The 21,159-nt window shown below is 40.3% G+C and overlaps 1 protein-coding gene across 1 annotated transcript; it reads left to right on the top strand.

The window, feature by feature from the left end:
* Window positions 1–9,858: 9,858 nt before the first annotated feature.
* LOC123666716 (beta-centractin) lies at window positions 9,859–19,597 on the top strand. The gene is made up of 9 exons (XM_045600780.1): window positions 9,859–10,002; window positions 10,250–10,314; window positions 11,313–11,487; window positions 13,482–13,633; window positions 13,741–13,884; window positions 13,973–14,138; window positions 17,202–17,271; window positions 18,419–18,585; window positions 19,392–19,597. The coding sequence occupies exons 1-9, from the start codon at window positions 9,949–9,951 to the stop codon at window positions 19,533–19,535; spliced, it is 1,137 nt and encodes a 378-aa protein (XP_045456736.1). The 5' UTR covers window positions 9,859–9,948; the 3' UTR covers window positions 19,536–19,597.
* The last annotated feature ends 1,562 nt before the right edge of the window (window positions 19,598–21,159 follow it).

Raw genomic sequence — 21,159 nt, 5'->3', positions numbered from 1 at the left:
TTCCAAACTATACTTGAGGAACTTGAGCAGTTTTTTAACGCTTTAAGCAATTTAAAATATTGTATACATCAAAAGATATAGGAGTTTTAAATTATTGATAAATGAATATTTTTCAGACTTTTTTAATTTTTAATTAAATAATTTAAGGTGAGCAATTTAAAAGGACAACGTAGTTGAATTGAGCTATTGCAAATTTATTGATTAGTATTTTTTTAATACAAGTATCATTATTTTGCAGGCTGGGGTGGGGTAGGTTATAGGTTATGCTAATGTAGATTGTACTGAACAAGTTCTTTGCGACGTGTTGATTAGTGGTAGTCGTTATTCGATTCTACTTTGTGTTACCCGATGTTTGAAATATAACGTAATTATTGGTCGAGAAATTTCAAAACAAGGGTGTAAAACAAAAATCTGTTCCTACCTATACTTACGGACCGAAATTCATGTACAGTCTTAACGATATGGACACAGATTTTCTGAATAAAGAACCTTTGTTGTCCTTGCTTAAGGAATTTTCTGACGCTTTTATTGATTGTTTACCCCACAAGCGTGTCACACCTAGTGAACTGATAATTAGACTTTATGACCCGAATAGTACCGTTTACCGTACTGTTTATCGTCTTACAGGCTCAGTCTGGACGAAAGGCAGATAGCGCGTTCTAAGGTTGGAGAGCGGCATCATTCGCACCAGTCTGTCTCCGTTTTCGGGTGGGTCCTGTACTACTTGTGAAGAAGCGTGACGGATCTGATCGTGTAGTGGTGGACTGTCGCAAACTGGGCTCTGGCTTGGTGCCCTTGCCCTTGGTGGGTTCCCTTTGCCTCTTATACCGGAGTAGGCGGCTAGGAGCATAGAAAATAGATTTCACATTCGACAAATTTAGATTTGATAAAATAAGGTTAAAATTGTAGAGTTTGAGATTGGTGACTTGGTCTTAATTCAAACGAAGAAAGAAATCAAACAAGCTAGCTTATCCTAAATACAAGGGACCGCTTAAAGTTGTAGAATTGCTTGAAGGCGATCGCTATCTATTAAAATAGTTGTCTGGTAATAGAACCTATAAGTTTGCTTAAGATCGCTTACGAAAGATTCCTCTTACTGATGTACTTGCTGAGCTAGATTTGTTTAATATGGATGATGGTGATGCGGGAACCACTACTAGTATATAGAGCACATACCATGGCTATTTGGTCACACTGCACGCACTAGTCTGTAGTCGTAACTGTAACTCGCTTGGGTTGTTCAGGGCGCGATGGGCAGCTAGTGGTGTGGCGGGGACCGGGGTCTCCTAGGACACTATTGTTGTGTCGGTCACGTATTGACCTGAGACTCGTAGAGTCTAGATAAAGTGTTGATCGTATCACATGAGGTGATGACGATATGGGTGGCAATAGTAGTTGTCACTAGCTGGTGAGCCAGCCGGGCCATGAGCGTTGTATGTGATCTTACTGTATCAATGATAAAACTTTATTTTTTAATGACAGTTAGAGGAACCTTTCGTCTGTGAACGAGTAAGATATATTGGTAGTTTTTTTTTGTGTGATTAATGTTAACTAATAAGTAAACAATGTAATTTCAAGTTACGGTCAGGCTGGCCGAGATTTTAAAGATGCTTCAGTTTGATCGTCTTGTTACAGATAAACACGTCCGTGAGAAACACGAGCGATATGAATTTAACTCTGGCGGAGGTCGTGGTGTATGGAGAGCGTTGTGAAAGAGTAATGTGATTGCTCTTCGGCAACACAATGCTTGAAAACAGTATCATTTAGCTGTGATCTTCTGTAAAGTCGAGGTACTACCCTAGTCAGACTACTGAATATTTTGAGCAGGAAATATCCTTTTTTTTTTTTTTTTTTTTTTTTTTTTTGCAGAGGAACCCATTTACGGATGATATCCAGGACACCCGGGTAGGCAGTCCTAGACCGTCGTAGTGTCAGCTTCAGCACTTGGGGGTGCAGTACCGACCAAACCCCTGTGGGAGCCTTCAGCCGCTTTAATTGGAGGGTCGGCTGATCTTGGCGAAAAGGCTAGACTTCCCCTCTATGGGCACTATCCTGCTCATCTCTGAATAATCCCGACGACGCCGGGTTTAGCAGGACCGGGTTCCCTTCCCGGCCCGACGCGAGCACAGGGGCGTTACTGGAGGCGCATTAAGTAGCGCCTCCTACGCACCCCCGTTCGTCGCTTGCGGACGGAGACTCCGCTCTCTGACATCCGCTCATCGTTCTCCTTCTGGGACATTACTATAGAAGAAGAATAAGAAGAAGAAGAAGAAGAAGAAGAAGAAGATAGAAGAAGAAGAAGAAGAAGAAGAAGATAGAAGAAGAAGAAGAAGAAGAAGAAGATAGAAGAAGAAGAAGAAGAAGAAGATAGAAGAAGAAGAAGAAGATAGAAGAAGAAGAAGAAGATAGAAGAAGAAGAAGAAGATAGAAGAAGAAGAAGAAGAAGATAGAAGAAGAAGATAGAAGAAGATAGAAGAAGAAGATAGAAGAAGATAGAAGAAGAAGATAGAAGAAGAAGATAGAAGAAGAAGATAGAAGAAGAAGATAGAAGAAGAAGATAGAAGAAGAAGATAGAAGAAGAAGATAGAAGAAGAAGATAGAAGAAGAAGATAGAAGAAGAAGATAGAAGAAGAAGATAGAAGAAGAAGATAGAAGAAGAAGATAGAAGAAGAAGATAGAAGAAGAAGATAGAAGAAGAAGATAGAAGAAGAAGATAGAAGAAGAAGATAGAAGAAGAAGATAGAAGAAGAAGATAGAAGAAGAAGATAGAAGAAGAAGATAGAAGAAGAAGATAGAAGAAGAAGATAGAAGAAGAAGATAGAAGAAGAAGATAGAAGAAGAAGATAGAAGAAGAAGATAGAAGAAGAAGATAGAAGAAGAAGATAGAAGAAGAAGATAGAAGAAGAAGATAGAAGAAGAAGATAGAAGAAGAAGATAGAAGAAGAAGATAGAAGAAGAAGATAGAAGAAGAAGAAGATAGAAGAAGAAGAAGATAGAAGAAGAAGAAGATAGAAGAAGAAGAAGATAGAAGAAGAAGAAGAAGATAGAAGAAGAAGAAGAAGATAGAAGAAGAAGAAGATAGAAGAAGAAGAAGATAGAAGAAGAAGAAGATAGAAGAAGAAGAAGATAGAAGAAGAAGAAGAAGATAGAAGAAGAAGAAGAAGATAGAAGAAGAAGAAGAAGATAGAAGAAGAAGAAGATAGAAGAAGAAGAAGAAGATAGAAGAAGAAGAAGATAGAAGAAGAAGAAGAAGATAGAAGAAGAAGAAGATAGAAGAAGAAGAAGAAGATAGAAGAAGAAGAAGATAGAAGAAGAAGAAGATAGAAGAAGAAGAAGATAGAAGAAGAAGAAGATAGAAGAAGAAGAAGATAGAAGAAGAAGAAGATAGAAGAAGAAGAAGATAGAAGAAGAAGAAGATAGAAGAAGAAGAAGATAGAAGAAGAAGAAGATAGAAGAAGAAGAAGATAGAAGAAGAAGAAGATAGAAGAAGAAGAAGATAGAAGAAGAAGAAGATAGAAGAAGAAGAAGATAGAAGAAGAAGAAGATAGAAGAAGAAGAAGATAGAAGAAGAAGAAGATAGAAGAAGAAGATAGAAGAAGAAGATAGAAGAAGAAGATAGAAGAAGAAGATAGAAGAAGAAGATAGAAGAAGAAGATAGAAGAAGAAGAAGAAGATAATGATGATGATTTTAAATGATGTCGAGCAGCAGAAAGTGTTCTTTTAGGAAGGAGTAAAAAAAAATTACGACAGTTAAAAATCATAACTTTGTAGTTCTTTTAAGAATTATTTAATTAACAGCTTCTCACACCCACAAATGTATTTACAAAAATAATTTTAAAAAAAAAAAACCGACTTCAAAAAGGAAACTAAAAAGTGAAAAATAAATTTACTTAGTACAAAGTAATTCGTATTTTGATGTAGTTAATCAGAAATGATTAAATAAATATTTTATAATTTTGAAGTCGGTGCCAAGTAAAACCATAACTACTCTAGTATCTACTCATAAGTTGTATTCAGTTTTCTTTCATAATTTGTTTCATTGACTATTAGGTTGAATACTGTTATTATTCTGTTATTGTTTTGACATATCTAATAATATTTTTTGTACTTGTTTGTTGTGTGTGTGCTGTTTGTATTTGTTATTGTAGCCAGGTTGTTGTAGTATTTACTTGGCACCAACTTCAAAATTATAAAATATTTATTTAATCATTTCTGATTAACTACATCAAAATACGAATTACTTTGTACTAAGTAAATTTATTTTTCACTTTTTAGTTTCCTTTTTGAAGTCGGTTTTTTTTTTGTTAAAAATTATTTTATTTTACAATTTTTAGTGATGGGTAGACCTAACAAGGATGCTTTTTCTCTTATGTCGGGAGTTCGGAAACATACACAATACACAAGCACAAACACCCAGATCATGACAAACATCTTATATGGCCAATACAAATGTCTGTCGTGCGCGGGGATTGAACCCACTAACGCCAGCGCAACAGCCGGCGCTGTGACCGCTGCGCTAACGCGTCGACATACTATGAGTAAAGTTCGCTATCAGGTGTACGTAATAACAACCGGGACTGACAGCCTAGCGTGTTCTCCGAGGCTAGGTTGGGAGAACCACAAGGATTAACAACTAGACCAAAAATAAATATTTATATAAACATAAATATCCACTCCGAGCTGGAATAGAACCCGCGACCGTCGGTGTTTAGGCGCCGCCGACACGGCACATGCACCATTATATCAAAGCGGTCGTCAAACAGCAAAAGGTAACTGCTGTAAATTGTTGAGAAATTCCCTCGAGTGTTTATGGGCTCTATCATCAAACCTGGTCCTGCGAGACAGATGATCACACCGCAGGTAATTGCTATAAATCGTTGAAAAGTTCCCTCGACTATCTTTCGTATCCATCATCAGACTGAAATAGCACTTATAACTCATATATATGCAAAGTTCTCATCAATAGAAACGAATTAAGTTCAAACAGCAGGTAATTGCTATAAGTCGTTGAAGAGTACCCTTGACTATCTTTCGTCTCCATCATCAGACTGAAATGGCACTTATAACTCATATATATGCAAAGTTCTCATCAATAGAAACGAATTAAGTTCAAACAGCAGGTAATTGCTATAAATCGTTAAAGAGTTCCCTCGACTAACTTTTGTCTCCATCATCAGACTGTAATGGCACTTATAACTCATACAGGTGCAAAGTTCTCATCAATAGAAACGAATTAAGTTCAAAAAGCAGGTAATTGCTATAAATTGTTGAAGAGTTCCCTCGACTATCTTTCTTCTCCATCATCAGATCGACTCCAGACCTTTATTAAATAGTAGTGCTTTATAGTACTTAATGAAAACATGATTAAATTTACTAGTCACCCTTACGATTTTTGAAAGTTTCCCTCAATTTCTCTGGGATCCCATCATCAGATCCTGGTTTCCTTATCATGGTACCTGAATATCTCCTTTCCAACAAAAAAAGAATTATCAAAATCGGTTCATAAACGAAGAAGTTATCTCCGAACATACATAAAATATATATATATATATATATATATATATATATATATATATATATATACACGGTCGAATTGAGTAACCTCCTCCTTTTTTTGAAGTCGGTTAAAAAGGATAATTTTCGTGCTTTTGCATTAGCGACATCTTTAACAATGTCACTGACTTCAATTTTGATTTCATGTTCAATACTTATTAACGATAAAGTCAATGTATTTTGCAACAATTGTAGCAACATATTATTTAAGTTCTATAAAATTTGTTTTTTAAAGTATGTTATTTGGTTCTGTAATTTAAAATAATAAGTACACGATTTTATTACGATTTTATTCATCGCTGTAGGCGCCCGCTGCCGTAACTCGTAAGCCGCTGTTGCGCGGGGGGACAATTGGACACTGCCCATCATCCCATCATGTACCGCGCATCGCATGACCATTTTATTGTTTTTTTTTAACCGACTTCCAAAAAAGGAGGAGGTTCTCAATTCGACTGTATTTTTTTTTTTTTTTTTTTTTTTTTTTTTTATGTATGTTACATCAGAACTTTTGACCAGGTAGACCGATTTCGACAAATTTTGTTTTAATCGAAAGGTGGTGTGTGCCGATTGGTCCCATTTAAATTTATTTGAGATCTAACAACTACTTTTCGAATTATATCTAATAATGCGTTTTTACTTGACGCTTTTTTCGTCGACCTACGTTGTATTATACCACATAACTTTCTACTGGGTGTACCAATTTTGATAATTCTTTTTTTGTTGGAAACGGGATATCCCTAGTTTGGTACCATGATAAGGAAACCAGGATCTGATGATAGGATCCCAGAGAAATCGAGAAAAACTCTTGAAAATCCGCAATAACTTTTTACTGGGTGTATCGATTTTGATGATTTTTACTTTAATCGAAAGCTGATGTTTATCATGTGGTCACATATAAATTTTATTGAGATCTGATAACTACTTTTTGATTAATCTTTGATAACGCGTATTTACTTGACATTATTTTCGTCACCTTACGTTGTATTATACCTCATAACTTTTTACTGGGTGCACCGATTTTGACGTTTCTTATATAAATTAAAAGCTACTATTCGTCACGTGGTCCCATTTAAATTTAATTGAGATTTGATTCGTAATTTGTGAGTTATATCTAATATTGCGTATTTACTTGACGGTTTTTTCGTCACCCTACGTTGTATTATACGTTATATCTTTTTACTGGGTGCACTGATTTTGATCTTTTTTGTATAAATCAAAAGCTAATACTTGTCATGTCGTCCGTTTTAAATATGATTGAGATATAATGAGCAATTTTTGAGTAATCTTTGATGACACGTATTTACATGACGATGTTAAGACGACTGTGGTCATGTTCAATACTTTGCCACAACGCCATCTATCAAAATGTAATGAAATTACTTCGTTCACTATCGATCAAATTACAATATTCCACTAGAGTAGAAAGTAGCAGTTTATTCGTTATAAATATATTTGAGCTTTTAATTTTTGAGTTATCGCTAATACTGGGTATTTACTTGGCTATTTTACGTCGACCAACGTTATATTAACCTCATTACTATTTTACTGGGTGGACCGATATCGATGATTCTTTTTTTAATCGATAGGTGGTGCTTGTCATGTGGTCCCATTTAAATATAATTGAGATTTGACTCGAACTTTTTGAGCTATATCTGATATGGCGTATTTACTTGACTGTTTTTGGAGTTTTCTCCTTAAGAATCGATTTTCATTTAAGGCCCCGGAATGAAAAAATTGAACAGTAAAATATACTGAACGAATGACCTTGTTAGAGATGGCGTTCAGACGTTTTCTAATAACGCAATTAGGTTCCGATAGGTGGCGTTATTGCATTCATTTATTTACAATTTGATATAGTAATAATATATTTCTTAGACTAGTAAGCCTTTTTGTGCCTATTTAGACAGTTGATCTGAAGGGGTAAACTCCAGTCGTGCATCGGAGCTGTGTGAAAACATGAACATTACATATTTTTAATAAAAAATACATAAACCGTAATTCAATATAAATCCGCTTCAACTAAAAAACCCGCCGTAATAAGCGATGTCAGCGCTTCGCGCGAATAGACGACGGGCCTTTTATGAAATTTCTGCCTACAATCGCTAACAAAATGTTAGAAATAACAGTAGAACATTATATAATTCTACAATTTTATAATGTCGCGTTATATGGAATACGAACAAAGTATTACTATTTTTTCGTCGATCTACGTTGTATTACTCTTCGATGTAATTGAAGTCGGTTTTTTTTTCGTTTGCGAGCAAACACAATTATCATCTATACGATAGGATGCCGCGCGGCTCACTCGCACCGTCGCGCGTACGGCTCCCTACGTAGCAGACGCCGACGAAATTGAAACACAACATAATTGCATCACAAAAATAATAATTAACGCCCAACGAAGTGGGCACGGGTCGGCTAGTATATATATAATATAGTATATATAGTAGTATAATATATTAATACGCTAAGGTTAAGGTAATGTTTGCCTCCCTTTTTAGAAAAAACCTCACTATTACTCCACATAAATTATATATCATTTTATAGATAGCTAGCTGTGCTCGTGACTTTGTCCGCGTGGAATTTTACAAAACTTATTGCTCATATAAAATAAATCAATTTCTAAAATAGAAGTAGCTTATGTTACTCCTTACTACATCAGATATCTACCAATGAAAGTCCTGTCAAATTGGTCTAGCCGTTTCAGAGATTAGCTGGAACAAGCAGACAGACAGACAGACAAAAATTGTAAACAATTTGGTTCTAGTATATGTATCGTATATACATCCATGTGCATTTAGTAAAAACGGTTATTTTAATATTACAAACAGATAATCCAATTTTATTTATTTGTATAGATTTCTTGATCTACCAATCTCCACAACTAAAATAATAATTAAAATAATTTTTGTAATTTTGTAAAGTGATAATTATTATACTTATTTCGTGCGAATTATTCGCACTGGTATTGGTAATTATTTATTACTAGCTGACCTGGCGACTTCGCACAGCCTTATTTTTTTTATTGAGTATAATAATTCATCATTCATCATCATCATTCCAGCCTATCGCAGTCCACTGCTGGACACGGGCCTCCACACGTTCGCGTCAAAAATGCGTGAACTCATGTGTGTTGCCCATAGTCACCCTGCTGGGCACGCGGGTTGGTGAGCGCAGGGCTGGCTTTGGCGCACCTAAGACGCTGCTGCCCGTCTTCGTCCTTTGTGTTTCAAAGCCAACAGTTAGATGGTTATCCCGCCATTGGTCGGCTTCTTAAGTTCCAAGGTGGTAGTGGAACCTTGTTATCCCTTAGTCGCCTCTTACAACACCCACGGGAAGAGAGGGAGTGGCTATATTCTTTGGTGCCTATACGTAAGTATACTAGTAGGTACATATTAAAGCACTTTAACTTACCGTTGCGTTGTTTGTTCCTCACTGCGCTAGGATAAACAAATCGAAATCTTAGATAGGTATACCTAGGTTAGGTGTTTATCTTCGATATCACTATCACTCGTTGTTTAATACAGCCGAATTAGCTAATAGCAATGATTGTCGGCGTGTTTTCAACGAAGATGATACTTAATTCGATGCATCAAGGCTTATTCAGCAAAACTACGGTGAAGCGGTAAAAAAAATTGCGGCACGCGTACACAAAACCTTTGAAAATGACCACCGCAACGTCCCTGGCAATTTGAATTTGAACTTCATAGTATTCTAATACAGCCGAGTTAGCAATGATTGTCGGCGTGTTTTCAAACGAATCAAAACAGGTGCCGGTTCCTGCCTTCGGTAGCGATGCGATACTACGCCAATATAATCTTTAGTTATCTGTTTTAAGACTGATTTTACGTTGAAACAAAAGTTATTGTGTAGAGTAGGTAAAGACACACCTTGTGGGGGCGCGCTTTGCATTGTTGCCGCGCGCCCGGCATCGGCCGTAACACGGGCGCAGGGTCTTTGAGAGCGCCGGTGCTGCGAGAGACGCATCTTTGGAGGTGTCGCATTAGAGGGCGCTCAGCGACCTAGACCCGGTGCCAGTGTGCGCCGAACACCCAGCACTATAGGTAAAGACGCCTCTGCATGTGGTCTAGATCTCTAAAAGACTAAGCACGCTCGTTTTCATGTTTTTTATTAAAAGAATATTTTTTATTTTTTTTTTAAATTAATAGTTATTGAAAAATATTTATATCAATATATTAAGATTACATAAGCATAAATATAGAGTAATACAGTAATATTAATAAATTGATATTAATATTTTTTCTAAGTACAAATTATTAAGTTATTGCAACACTAAATATCTGATGTCATAGTTGAAAGCAGTCCGGATGAATATTTTAACACAAATTAAATAATAAAGATCTCATATTATTTATTAATTATAAGGTTTTATTGATGAAAATGGAACTCAACGATGTCATCGTGAACCAGCCTGTGGTTATAGACAATGTAAATAAATTATTTAAAACATATTTTTTCTATCGATTTTTTTTGTCGTATTGGCGTTACATTTTTTCATAATTATTCCATTATCATGACTTACAATATTATAAAAAGATTAATAATAGCTTACAATACACTATTATGTGAAATCAAGACAAGAGAATAATAACTATTTAACAGTTTTAACGAATAGTGAGTCATACCTTTAGTGATTTTGAAAAATAGTTTTCTTATACAAGTATGTAATTTTCAGGGTTCAGGAGTGATTAAAGCTGGATTTGCTGGTGATCAAATACCAAAATGCAGGTTTCCGAACTAGTGAGTAACGGTCTATGCTAATTTTTTCATTGTTGTCCTAATTTGGTTTCATAGTAATAAATTTAGTATTTCCCATACCATGAAGCTGGGTAGGCAAATTAATTTCAACACAAATATTATTTTGCTTCAAAACTATGGAAACAATATATGTAGAAAACATCTAAGCTATTCTTTATTTACTATAATTTTGAATACTAAAGTCACACCATTATGACTTACTTGTATGTTTATTATTTAGCTGATAAATATCGTATTTTTTATGTCTACTGTAAAAAAAAAATGTTTTTAAATTGTTACATATAAGTAATACAAGGTTTTATATATATACTAGCTCATCCCGCAAACGTTGTTTATCCATATATGTTGTTAACCCCCCTTTATCCCCCCTCCTTATAACATAGGGGTATGAAAAATTAGTGTCGACCGATTCTCAGATCTACCCGATATGTGTACAAAATTTCATAAAAATCGGTCCACCCGTTTTGGAGGAGTATGGTAACTAACATTGTTACACGAGAATTATAGAAGATATTGTAAGATACCACTAACATTAAAATAAAACTTTTATTTTTGTTTTCTGAATAAAATAGTCACACATACTGACAAAAAGAATGACTACATTATCTGTAGTTAGAATAAAGTTTTACTTAACTCTTTAAAAAAATACCTAATTGTAATGAAAGCTAATTATATGCAAAAGAAACGAAAGTCCATTTCTTACTTTCATTTTGTCTCATACTCTAATTTTTCTAGTAATCTTTAATTGTTACCCATGGATGCATGGAATATGCATTTTTGAATAAGATTATACATTAGTTAATTTCTGTTTTAAATGGTGTATTCAAAATCATAAATGGTTTTAACCACACAATTGGCGACAGTTTTTTTTAATGTGTTGATGATTTATTACAACTTATTTATGTTTTTAATTATCTATATCATATAATTTCAATCTTGATAGATACTTCACAAATAAAAATGTTTCTATTATTTTTTAGTATTGGACGTCCGAAGCACGTCCGTGTTATGGCAGGGGCTTTGGAGGGGGAGTTATTTGTGGGCCCCCGAGCTGAGGAACACAGGGGCCTGCTTAGCATAAAATATCCCATGGAACATGGTATTGTAACGGATTGGAATGACATGGAACGGGTCTGGAATTATATTTATAGTAAAGTGAGTGTACAATATTTAGTGATTTACTTATTAGTTTGTGCACCCTTTAAAATTACAGTGTACTAACTCTCTTTCTTTCTTGAGCACTGGCTACCTTACTACAGGAACACAACACTAGTTAAGCACAGTATTATTTGTCTGTGATATGAAAGTTACTTAAACTTATATTTTACTAAAGTAACTCATACTTTCCCAGTTTTTCTAGTCCGGATTTTGAGTGAGTTTCTTCTTCCCTACGTCGATAAAAAGATAAAAGCCTATAAGTATTCAATATAGATGAAAGAAAATTGTCTGTAACACTGATCCACTGTGGATTAAGGACATCCATAAATTATGTTACACCAATTTCATGATTTTATAACTCCTACCCTTCTCACCGTTGATCACATTTAAAAAAGCCTCTCATCCCTCCTACCTAGTGTATCATCACCACATTTTGAAATTTTACATCTAGAACTTATTAAATTAAAACATCAGTTTCTATCGAATGTGATTACAACAAATTGTAAAAAAAAAAATTAATTTAAAAAAATTAGGATTCCCAACCTCTTTCACCCAATGTCACACTTCGACAATCGCCTACCCTCAACATGTGCCGTAATTTTTGGATGGCCCTTTAGGAATTTTTTCCTACCATTAATAATCAAGATCAACAATATACTTGCCCTCTGAGGTCAGTCAGCCAGCCAGCCAGCCAGCCAGCCAGTCAGTCAGTCAGTCAGTCAGTTAGTCAGTCAGTCAGTCAGTCAGTCAGCCAGTCAGCCAGTCAGTTAGGTCAGTCAGTCAGTCAGTTAGGTCAGTCAGTCAGCCAGTCAGCCAGTCAGTTAGGTCAGTCAGTCAGTCAGTTAGGTCAGTCAATCAGTCAGTCAGTCTTGCCAGATAGCTAATTCTGTGGGCTATGTCGGTTACTTTTGTTCTCTCGCGGATAGTCTAATTTCTAATACTATCTCTGAGAGAAATCCCATGCATACCTCGTTCCATTGCACGTTAATCGTCCTATCGGCCTCCTTCTCGAAGTTGTTGCGCCCTAGTTGGATGGTATGGCCTAGGTAAATATTGTTACGTGTTAGGGTTCGAAGGATTTGGAGAGAAAAACCTGCTGACTCTTTTCAAGACTTTATTCACTAGCACTAGGTTCAAACACTAAGCACTAACGATGTCCTAAGTCGTAGCCAATGTCGTAGGATTGTCGTAGGTCTGTCTTTGTGTGGTTTCAATGGTTGCCGCTAGATGGCGCTAGTTTCTTTGTGTGATCGTAACAATATAATCCTGCACAATTTAGAGAAGGGTACCATCGACCGATACCGGTGTCGGTATGACTTGGTTGTTGAACATAACTTTCGTTTGTTTCGTTGTGGAGGACTCGTTTAGGCCGGCCATCATTAGGCCTAGCTCATCCAACGTTTCCGCAAAGATGACGATATCGTCGGCGAAACGAAGGTGAGAGATGCATTCGCCGTTGACGTTGACGCCTCGTTCCCTTCAATTGAAGGTCTTAAAGACATCCTCCAGCGCAGTGGTAAACAGTTTCGGTGATATTACATCTCCCTGTCTTACCCCACGCCGGAGAAAATTAGGTCTTGTTCTCTGGTCCTGGATAGGAACGGTCATTGTCGCCGCGCCCTGTCCCGCCCTCTGAGGTATGGAGTGTAAATTGCAGACCAATGTATGTGTCTAACCACTATCTATACTGATAAAGCATTGGCTAAAAAGTTTGTTTGTACAAGCTAATCCCAAGAGCTACTGGTTCAAATTGAAATATTCTTTATTTTGGATAGTCCATTTACCGGGGAAGTCTAGGCTATATAATATTTTGCTACGCTTTTTGCTTAAATTAAAGCGGGTGAAATCGCGGGGCACAGCTAGTGCGTATTAATATGTAAAACGTGATATTTATAATATTTGTTGCTGATTATATTGAGTTCCATTCCACTTACTGCATATGGACATTTATTTTATTTTATTCTATTTTATTTATCACCGCCTGTCCCCAGGACCAGCTATCGACATTCTCCGAGGAGCACCCCGTGCTACTAACCGAGGCTCCGCTCAATCCTCGCCGGAACAGAGAGAAGGCTGCCGAAGTCTTCTTCGAGACGTTCAACGTACCAGCCTTGTTCCTGTCGATGCAGGCCGTGCTTAGTTTGTGAGTATTTGTTTACAAAGCCAATTTCATCTGTATTACTTATTTATTTTTTTATAGACACTACATAGATAACTTATATCTTAAAAATAAATAAATTTTCCATTTAGATATGCAACAGGTCGTACAACAGGTGTGGTTCTGGACTCCGGAGACGGTGTCACCCACTCGGTACCAATATACGAAGGCTTTGCGATGCCTCACAGCATCATGAGGGTAGATGTCGCTGGGAGAGATGTCACCAGATACTTGAGGTTAGTTTGCTACGAGGAAATATTGCGGTATTTCATAACCTAAAGCCTCAATAATTGTGATATCTGAGTATTCCGTTACGGTTTCCAGACTGCTGCTCCGCAAGGAGGGCGTGAACCTTCGCACGTCGGCCGAGCTGGAGGTGGTGCGGGCCGTGAAGGAGCGCGCGTGCTACCTGTCGCCCAACCCGCTCAAGGAGGAGGCGCTGGACGGAGAGCGCGCGCACTACGCGCTGCCCGACGGCACGCAGCTGGAGGTGAGGGGGGAGGGGGGGCGCTGGGGGGGTGAAGGAGCGCGCGTGCTACCTGTCGCCCAACCCGCTCAAGGAGGAGGCGCTGGACGGAGAGCGCGCGCACTACGCGCTGCCCGACGGCACGCAGCTGGAGGTGAGGGGGGGGGAGCTGGGGGGGTGAAGGAGCGCGCGTGCTACCTGTCGCCCAACCCGCTCAAGGAGGAGGCGCTGGACGGAGAGCGCGCGCACTACGCGCTGCCCGACGGCACGCAGCTGGAGGTGAGGGGGGGGGAGCTGGGGGGGGTGAAGGAGCGCGCGTGCTACCTGTCGCCCAACCCGCTCAAGGAGGAGGCGCTGGACGGAGAGCGCGCGCACTACGCGCTGCCCGACGGCACGCAGCTGGAGGTGAGGGGGGGGGGAGCTGGGGGGGTGAAGGAGCGCGCGTGCTACCTGTCGCCCAACCCGCTCAAGGAGGAGGCGCTGGACGGAGAGCGCGCGCACTACGCGCTGCCCGACGGCACGCAGCTGGAGGTGAGGGGGGGGGGGGGGGGCGGGGGGGGTGAAGGAGCGCGCGTGCTACCTGTCGCCCAACCCGCTCAAGGAGGAGGCGCTGGACGGAGAGCGCGCGCACTACGCGCTGCCCGACGGCACGCAGCTGGAGGTGAGGGGGGGGGAGCTGGGGGGGTGAAGGAGCGCGCGTGCTACCTGTCGCCCAACCCGCTCAAGGAGGAGGCGCTGGACGGAGAGCGCGCGCACTACGCGCTGCCCGACGGCACGCAGCTGGAGGTGAGGGGGGGGGAGCTGGGGGGGTGAAGGAGCGCGCGTGCTACCTGTCGCCCAACCCGCTCAAGGAGGAGGCGCTGGACGGAGAGCGCGCGCACTACGCGCTGCCCGACGGCACGCAGCTGGAGGTGAGGGGGGGGGGGGGGGGCGGGGGGGGTGAAGGAGCGCGCGTGCTACCTGTCGCCCAACCCGCTCAAGGAGGAGGCGCTGGACGGAGAGCGCGCGCACTACGCGCTGCCCGACGGCACGCAGCTGGAGGTGAGGGGGGGGGAGCTGGGGGGGTGAAGGAGCGCGCGTGCTACCTGTCGCCCAACCCGCTCAAGGAGGAGGCGCTGGACGGAGAGCGCGCGCACTACGCGCTGCCCGACGGCACGCAGCTGGAGGTGAGGGGGGGGGAGCTGGGGGGGTGAAGGAGCGCGCGTGCTACCTGTCGCCCAACCCGCTCAAGGAGGAGGCGCTGGACGGAGAGCGCGCGCACTACGCGCTGCCCGACGGCACGCAGCTGGAGGTGAGGGGGGGGGAGCTGGGGGGGTGAAGGAGCGCGCGTGCTACCTGTCGCCCAACCCGCTCAAGGAGGAGGCGCTGGACGGAGAGCGCGCGCACTACGCGCTGCCCGACGGCACGCAGCTGGAGGTGAGGGGGGAGGGGGGGAGCTGGGGGGGTGAAGGAGCGCGCGTGCTACCTGTCGCCCAACCCGCTCAAGGAGGAGGCGCTGGACGGAGAGCGCGCGCACTACGCGCTGCCCGACGGCACGCAGCTGGAGGTGAGGGGGGGGGAGCTGGGGGGGTGAAGGAGCGCGCGTGCTACCTGTCGCCCAACCCGCTCAAGGAGGAGGCGCTGGACGGAGAGCGCGCGCACTACGCGCTGCCCGACGGCACGCAGCTGGAGGTGAGGGGGGGGGGGCTGGGGGGGTGAAGGAGCGCGCGTGCTACCTGTCGCCCAACCCGCTCAAGGAGGAGGCGCTGGACGGAGAGCGCGCGCACTACGCGCTGCCCGACGGCACGCAGCTGGAGGTGAGGGGGGGGGAGCTGGGGGGGTGAAGGAGCGCGCGTGCTACCTGTCGCCCAACCCGCTCAAGGAGGAGGCGCTGGACGGAGAGCGCGCGCACTACGCGCTGCCCGACGGCACGCAGCTGGAGGTGAGGGGGGAGGGGGGGAGCTGGGGGGTGAAGGAGCGCGCGTGCTACCTGTCGCCCAACCCAGAGCAACCTCAAGTGCTTTCGCGGCCTCTTGAAGCAAATCTGTGTCACTCCCGCCGAGAAAAATATCCCCTTCACGGCCGCACATCCTCTGTGTTCTGGCCTCCAATTCGCTTTCAACCCCACCCATCACTGGAACCCAGCTACTTAGGCGATGGGTTCCGAGCAGTCATCACCAGTTGGTTCAGGGTCAGTCTATTAACTTGTGTGCTTAAGCGCCCCTCGTTCTAACTCCTCACCCTCAACTCAACCCATTAGTATCTATTCCTGTGTGGGGTCAGGAAACACACAAAACACGCACAAACGCCCAAACCACAGCAAACATCTGTATCGCTACACATCTGTACAAATGTATGTCGTGTGCAGAGATCGAATTCGCGACCACCAGCGCAACAGTCATAAGCCAATCAGCCGTTGCGCTAACACGTCGTCAAAGCAATAACAGATTAAGAGTAATATTGTTTGACTGTTTTGTAAAATTTGATGTACTTACTCAGTCGGGCTGCTAAAGATTTTGAGCAAGACATTTCTTCCTGTGCACTTACGCTTCAGCCTGTAATATTACACTGCTGGCCTCTTTCCCTATGTAGTAGAAGGATCAGAGCTTAATCCACACTGCTCCAACGACGGTTGTAGGCTGTATTTCCTACTATGACTAACGACTGCTTATCATGTGTACATGATAACAACCGGAACTAACTGCTTAACGTGCTCTCCGAGGAACGGTGGAGAGACCTACAAGGACTCTGTGCACTACCATATAAGTAAACTATTTTGAGATAGGTGATTGATCAATCTCCAACCCCATTGTATGACTATTAAGGGTACTTAATATAAAATGGAAATTGACTATTGCAACCCCTTCTGTACGCTTGAAATACAATATTTCATCGTTGTTACAATCTTTTATTCCAGTGTTATTGTCCTTCATTCCATTAAACAACTGTTTTTGAGGTTTATCTCGAACTGAAATGGTCATGTGAGTTTTCTTTATTGTTATTATAATCTTTACACTAAAATATTGCACTTTTTTTATCTACCAGTTCCATAAAGAAACGGAAAGAAAATCAAAAATTAAGGCCGAATTTTCATGTTTTTGATTGTAGATTGGACCAGCGAGATTCAGGGCTCCGGAAGTCTTGTTCAGACCTGACCTCATAGGTGAAGAATGTGAAGGTAAATAAATTAAATATAAATAAATGATAAGTGTAATATGTAGCTATGTTAGTTGACTGTAAAAAACAACTAAGTCGGCAAACAAGCGTAAAGTTCACCTGATGGTAAGCGATTACTGTAGCTTATAGACGTCTGTTACACCGGAAGCACCGCAAAACCGTCGCCAACCTATCCCCAATCCCTACCAGGTACTCTGGTCACCCCTACTCACACAGGAACACAACACTGCTTGAAAGCAGTATTATTTAGCTGTGATCTGTAAGGTTTAGGTACTTCCCCAGTCGGGCTGCTCTAAATTTGAGCAGGTTATTTTTCTGTGCCCTACCTCCGTTGTATGTCATCTACCTTAGGAACAGATGAGCGTGTTGTCAGTTATTTATTAAAAAAATTTCCTATTATAATTCTATCAGTGTAAGTTTCTAATCATATTCATTTATTTTTGTTATTTAATTTCCATGTTTCCATGGGCCTTAAGGAACATACAAAAAATAAATTAGCCGAATTGGTCGAGCCATTCTCGAGATATGCGCTTAGCAACATTCATTTTTATTTTTATATAAGATTAAATATTTAAAAAATCTTGTGTATGAGCTAGCGTGTACATTGATCATTTTACTGTCCGCTTTTTTACGCTGACCCCAATTTAGTAAAAAAACCTTATAATTTAAAATCTTTTAAAAATAAATTAAATTACTCATTACTAAATAGTATAAAACAAAGTCGCTTTCCGCTGTATGTATGCTTAGATCTTTAAAACTACGCAACGGATTTTGATGCGGTTTTATTTACTAAATAGAATGATTCCAGAGGAAGGTTTATGTGTATTATACATGCATAATATAGTAGAGGAACACTGATAGTTTTAGAGGTTTCTAATGTAATGTCGTAAATAAACACATTTCTTTGCGCTTACATTGCAAATATTTATTTTATATTTAGTATCAGCATTGCACCCGGGCGAAGCCGGTGCGAGTCGCTAGTTACCAATAAATAAAACTTGATAAAAAACGAGGTTTTACCATATTTTTCGATTGATTCAAACAAATCATGTAAATGATTTTTAACATATCTAGTAAGTTATTATTATTCCTATCCAGAAGATCTTAATTTTATCACAAACATACAAAATTCCTTCTAAAATATCCAGGTCTCCACGAGGTCCTAATGTTCGCCATCCAGAAGTCGGACATGGATCTCCGGAAGGTGCTGTACCAGAACATCGTTCTCAGCGGGGGCTCCACCTTGTTCCGAGGGTTCGGAGACAGGCTCCTGGCCGAGATCAGGAGGCTGGCGCCCAAGGATATGAAGATCAGGGTATGGGACTCCAAGATATCCAATTTTTTACACTTCTGCCTATCGCTGTCCATGTCTGGACATAGGCCTCTCCAAGCCTTCTGTTTACCTGTTCTCTTGCCAAACAACCTGTTTCTCCGCAATCTCACTCTTTTAGCAGTCTTACCAAGATCGTCGGTCCAGCAAGCCGGAGGCCAATTTCTTTACTTCACTTGTAAGTGCAGGGGCGTTCGATAATTGAGATTTCATGGGAAAGTTAAAAGACTCGATAGCACTGTGAGCAATGCTAGAAGTATATTAAATATTCATAAGTATAAACGTGCACCGTCACAAATTTGACCTTAAGGTGCCTGACAAAATATTTAATAATAATGGCAATTCCCTTATTTATTGACTATTATCGCTTCAGCCTGTAATATCCCACTACTGGGCATAGGCCTCTTTCCCCATTTAGGAGAAGGATCAGAGCTTAATCCACCACGCTGCTCCAATGCGGGTGACTATTATCACTGCTTCTAAAATAAAACACCTAAACCCATACTTGAACTCAAGTTAAGCCTGATGCTTCAACAACTAATGATAAATAAGCATACGGCTCACCTGATGGTAGACGGATACCGTAGCCTATAGAGGCCTGCAACACCAGAAGCATCGCAAGCGCGTTGCCGACTCATCACCCAATTCCCTCCAACTCTGAGCTCTGGTCAGTAATCGCCAACAGAAACATAACATTGCTTGAAAGCAGTATTATGTAGCTGTAATCTTCATCAAGGTCGAGGTACTACCCCAGTTCATAAACTTGATAATTTTGTATATTTATATTTCAGATCTCTGCACCCCAAGAGCGTCTCTACTCAACATGGATAGGGGGTTCAATTCTCGCCTCATTGGACACGTTCAGAAAGATGTGGGTCTCGAAACGGGAGTACGACGAGGAAGGTCACAGAGCTGTACATCGCAAGACATTTTAAAATGCATATATATGTATATATAGTTATTACTTTGCTATATTTAAAAGACTTACTAGCTTAAACTGCTGAATCGTTTTTTTTTTTTTTTAATCTGTCATTCCATATTAGCAGTTTTTTTTTGTAAGTGGCAACCCTACTTCACTATATAATAATATAAATTATTCGTTTATAAAGAAACCTTTATAAGTATATTTAAAAGTTACATAAGTTATCTGTGCTTTTTTATACATAATGAGATTAAAAAACTTGAATCTAAATAACAAATGGTGTTGCTATCATACTCACTTAACAATCTTTATTACCAGACTAAAAAAATTAAGTAAATATAAAATGTATTTATATTATCTTTAATTAAGATAAAGACATCTCGTGGCTTTCGCACATTTACCAAAAAAATATTTTGCTATTTAAAAAAACATCCCTTCTATAAAATTAACCCCTTAAATGGGCAGAAAGGGCTATTAGGTTGAAATCTTAATGGACAAGAAATCACCATTAATATGTGATAATGGGTCAGAAGAAGAAATTACAGAAAAAATATCAAAAAATATTTAAAAAAAATAATAACCCAAATCTGCATTTGGTGGTTGGATTTCTATTAAATTCAATAGTATTCTTCAGAGGATTCAGTTGATAGCGAATAGGAACTCAGTTATTGACCGATGCGGCACAAGAGGTATTTTTTGCCATTCTCTTGAAGTACTTCGAAGATTTGGGTCCAACATTCTTCCAGTCAGAGCTATTGACATTTCCTTTGCTTTTCTTTTGAATGGCTTAGGTCCTGTTACTTCTTTATTGTATAAGTCAGTCAGTTCAGCCTATTGCAGTCCGCTGCTGGACATAGGCCTCCCCAAGTTTGCACCAACATCCCGGTTTTCCGCAATCCTCATCCAGCCTACATCGGCGATCTTACGTAGATCGTCGGTCCAGCAGACCGGAGGTCTAACACTTTATTGCAACATTCAAATTATTATGTGGCCACAGTTATTCTCTCCATGAGGCTGTATAACTCCACTTTTGCACCGAGGAAGCTATTTTCGTTACCACCTCCCGATCATAGACCGGACTCATATGTTGGTTTATTGTGTCATTCCAACTTGAGTTTGTAACTTATGATTTTCAGAGTTCTGCGCTTAACAACACGTTTGGCGATTGATTTTTGTTCATATAAATAGAGAATGACATAGCATTTTTCTTATTTAGCTAAATAAATCACTTCGAGTTGATTTCACCGCTTATGTATAAAGTTTATCCAGCACATAGATTACGAATAGACTTTAACAGGGAGGTAGAATAGGACATTAGGACCTGTTTATCCTCAATTCTTAAACTACAACATTTTAATTCACATTTGAGAACAGAAATATCTCAAAGTAGTGGAATTCTATGTTAAATCAGAATAATATATCAAAAAAATTGATCTGTGGGATAACGTCATCCGTTAAATAGCGTTATCTATAACTGGTGGAACAGGCCCCTAAAATTAATAGTACGACAGCCTAAAATCATAGTTATTATTTATTTTGCGTTATAAGGTAACGTGTGAACTTTACATGTTCGATAATATCATAAAACATGCACTTTCATATAATCGGTAACATGTTGGTGGAGACATGCACATTTA

This window comes from Melitaea cinxia, chromosome 27 (assembly GCF_905220565.1).
Source record: "Melitaea cinxia chromosome 27, ilMelCinx1.1, whole genome shotgun sequence".
Taxonomy (NCBI): domain Eukaryota; kingdom Metazoa; phylum Arthropoda; class Insecta; order Lepidoptera; family Nymphalidae; genus Melitaea; species Melitaea cinxia.
The sequence above is the reverse complement of the archived record's forward strand: the minus strand, read 5'-3'. Positions and strand labels throughout refer to the sequence as shown.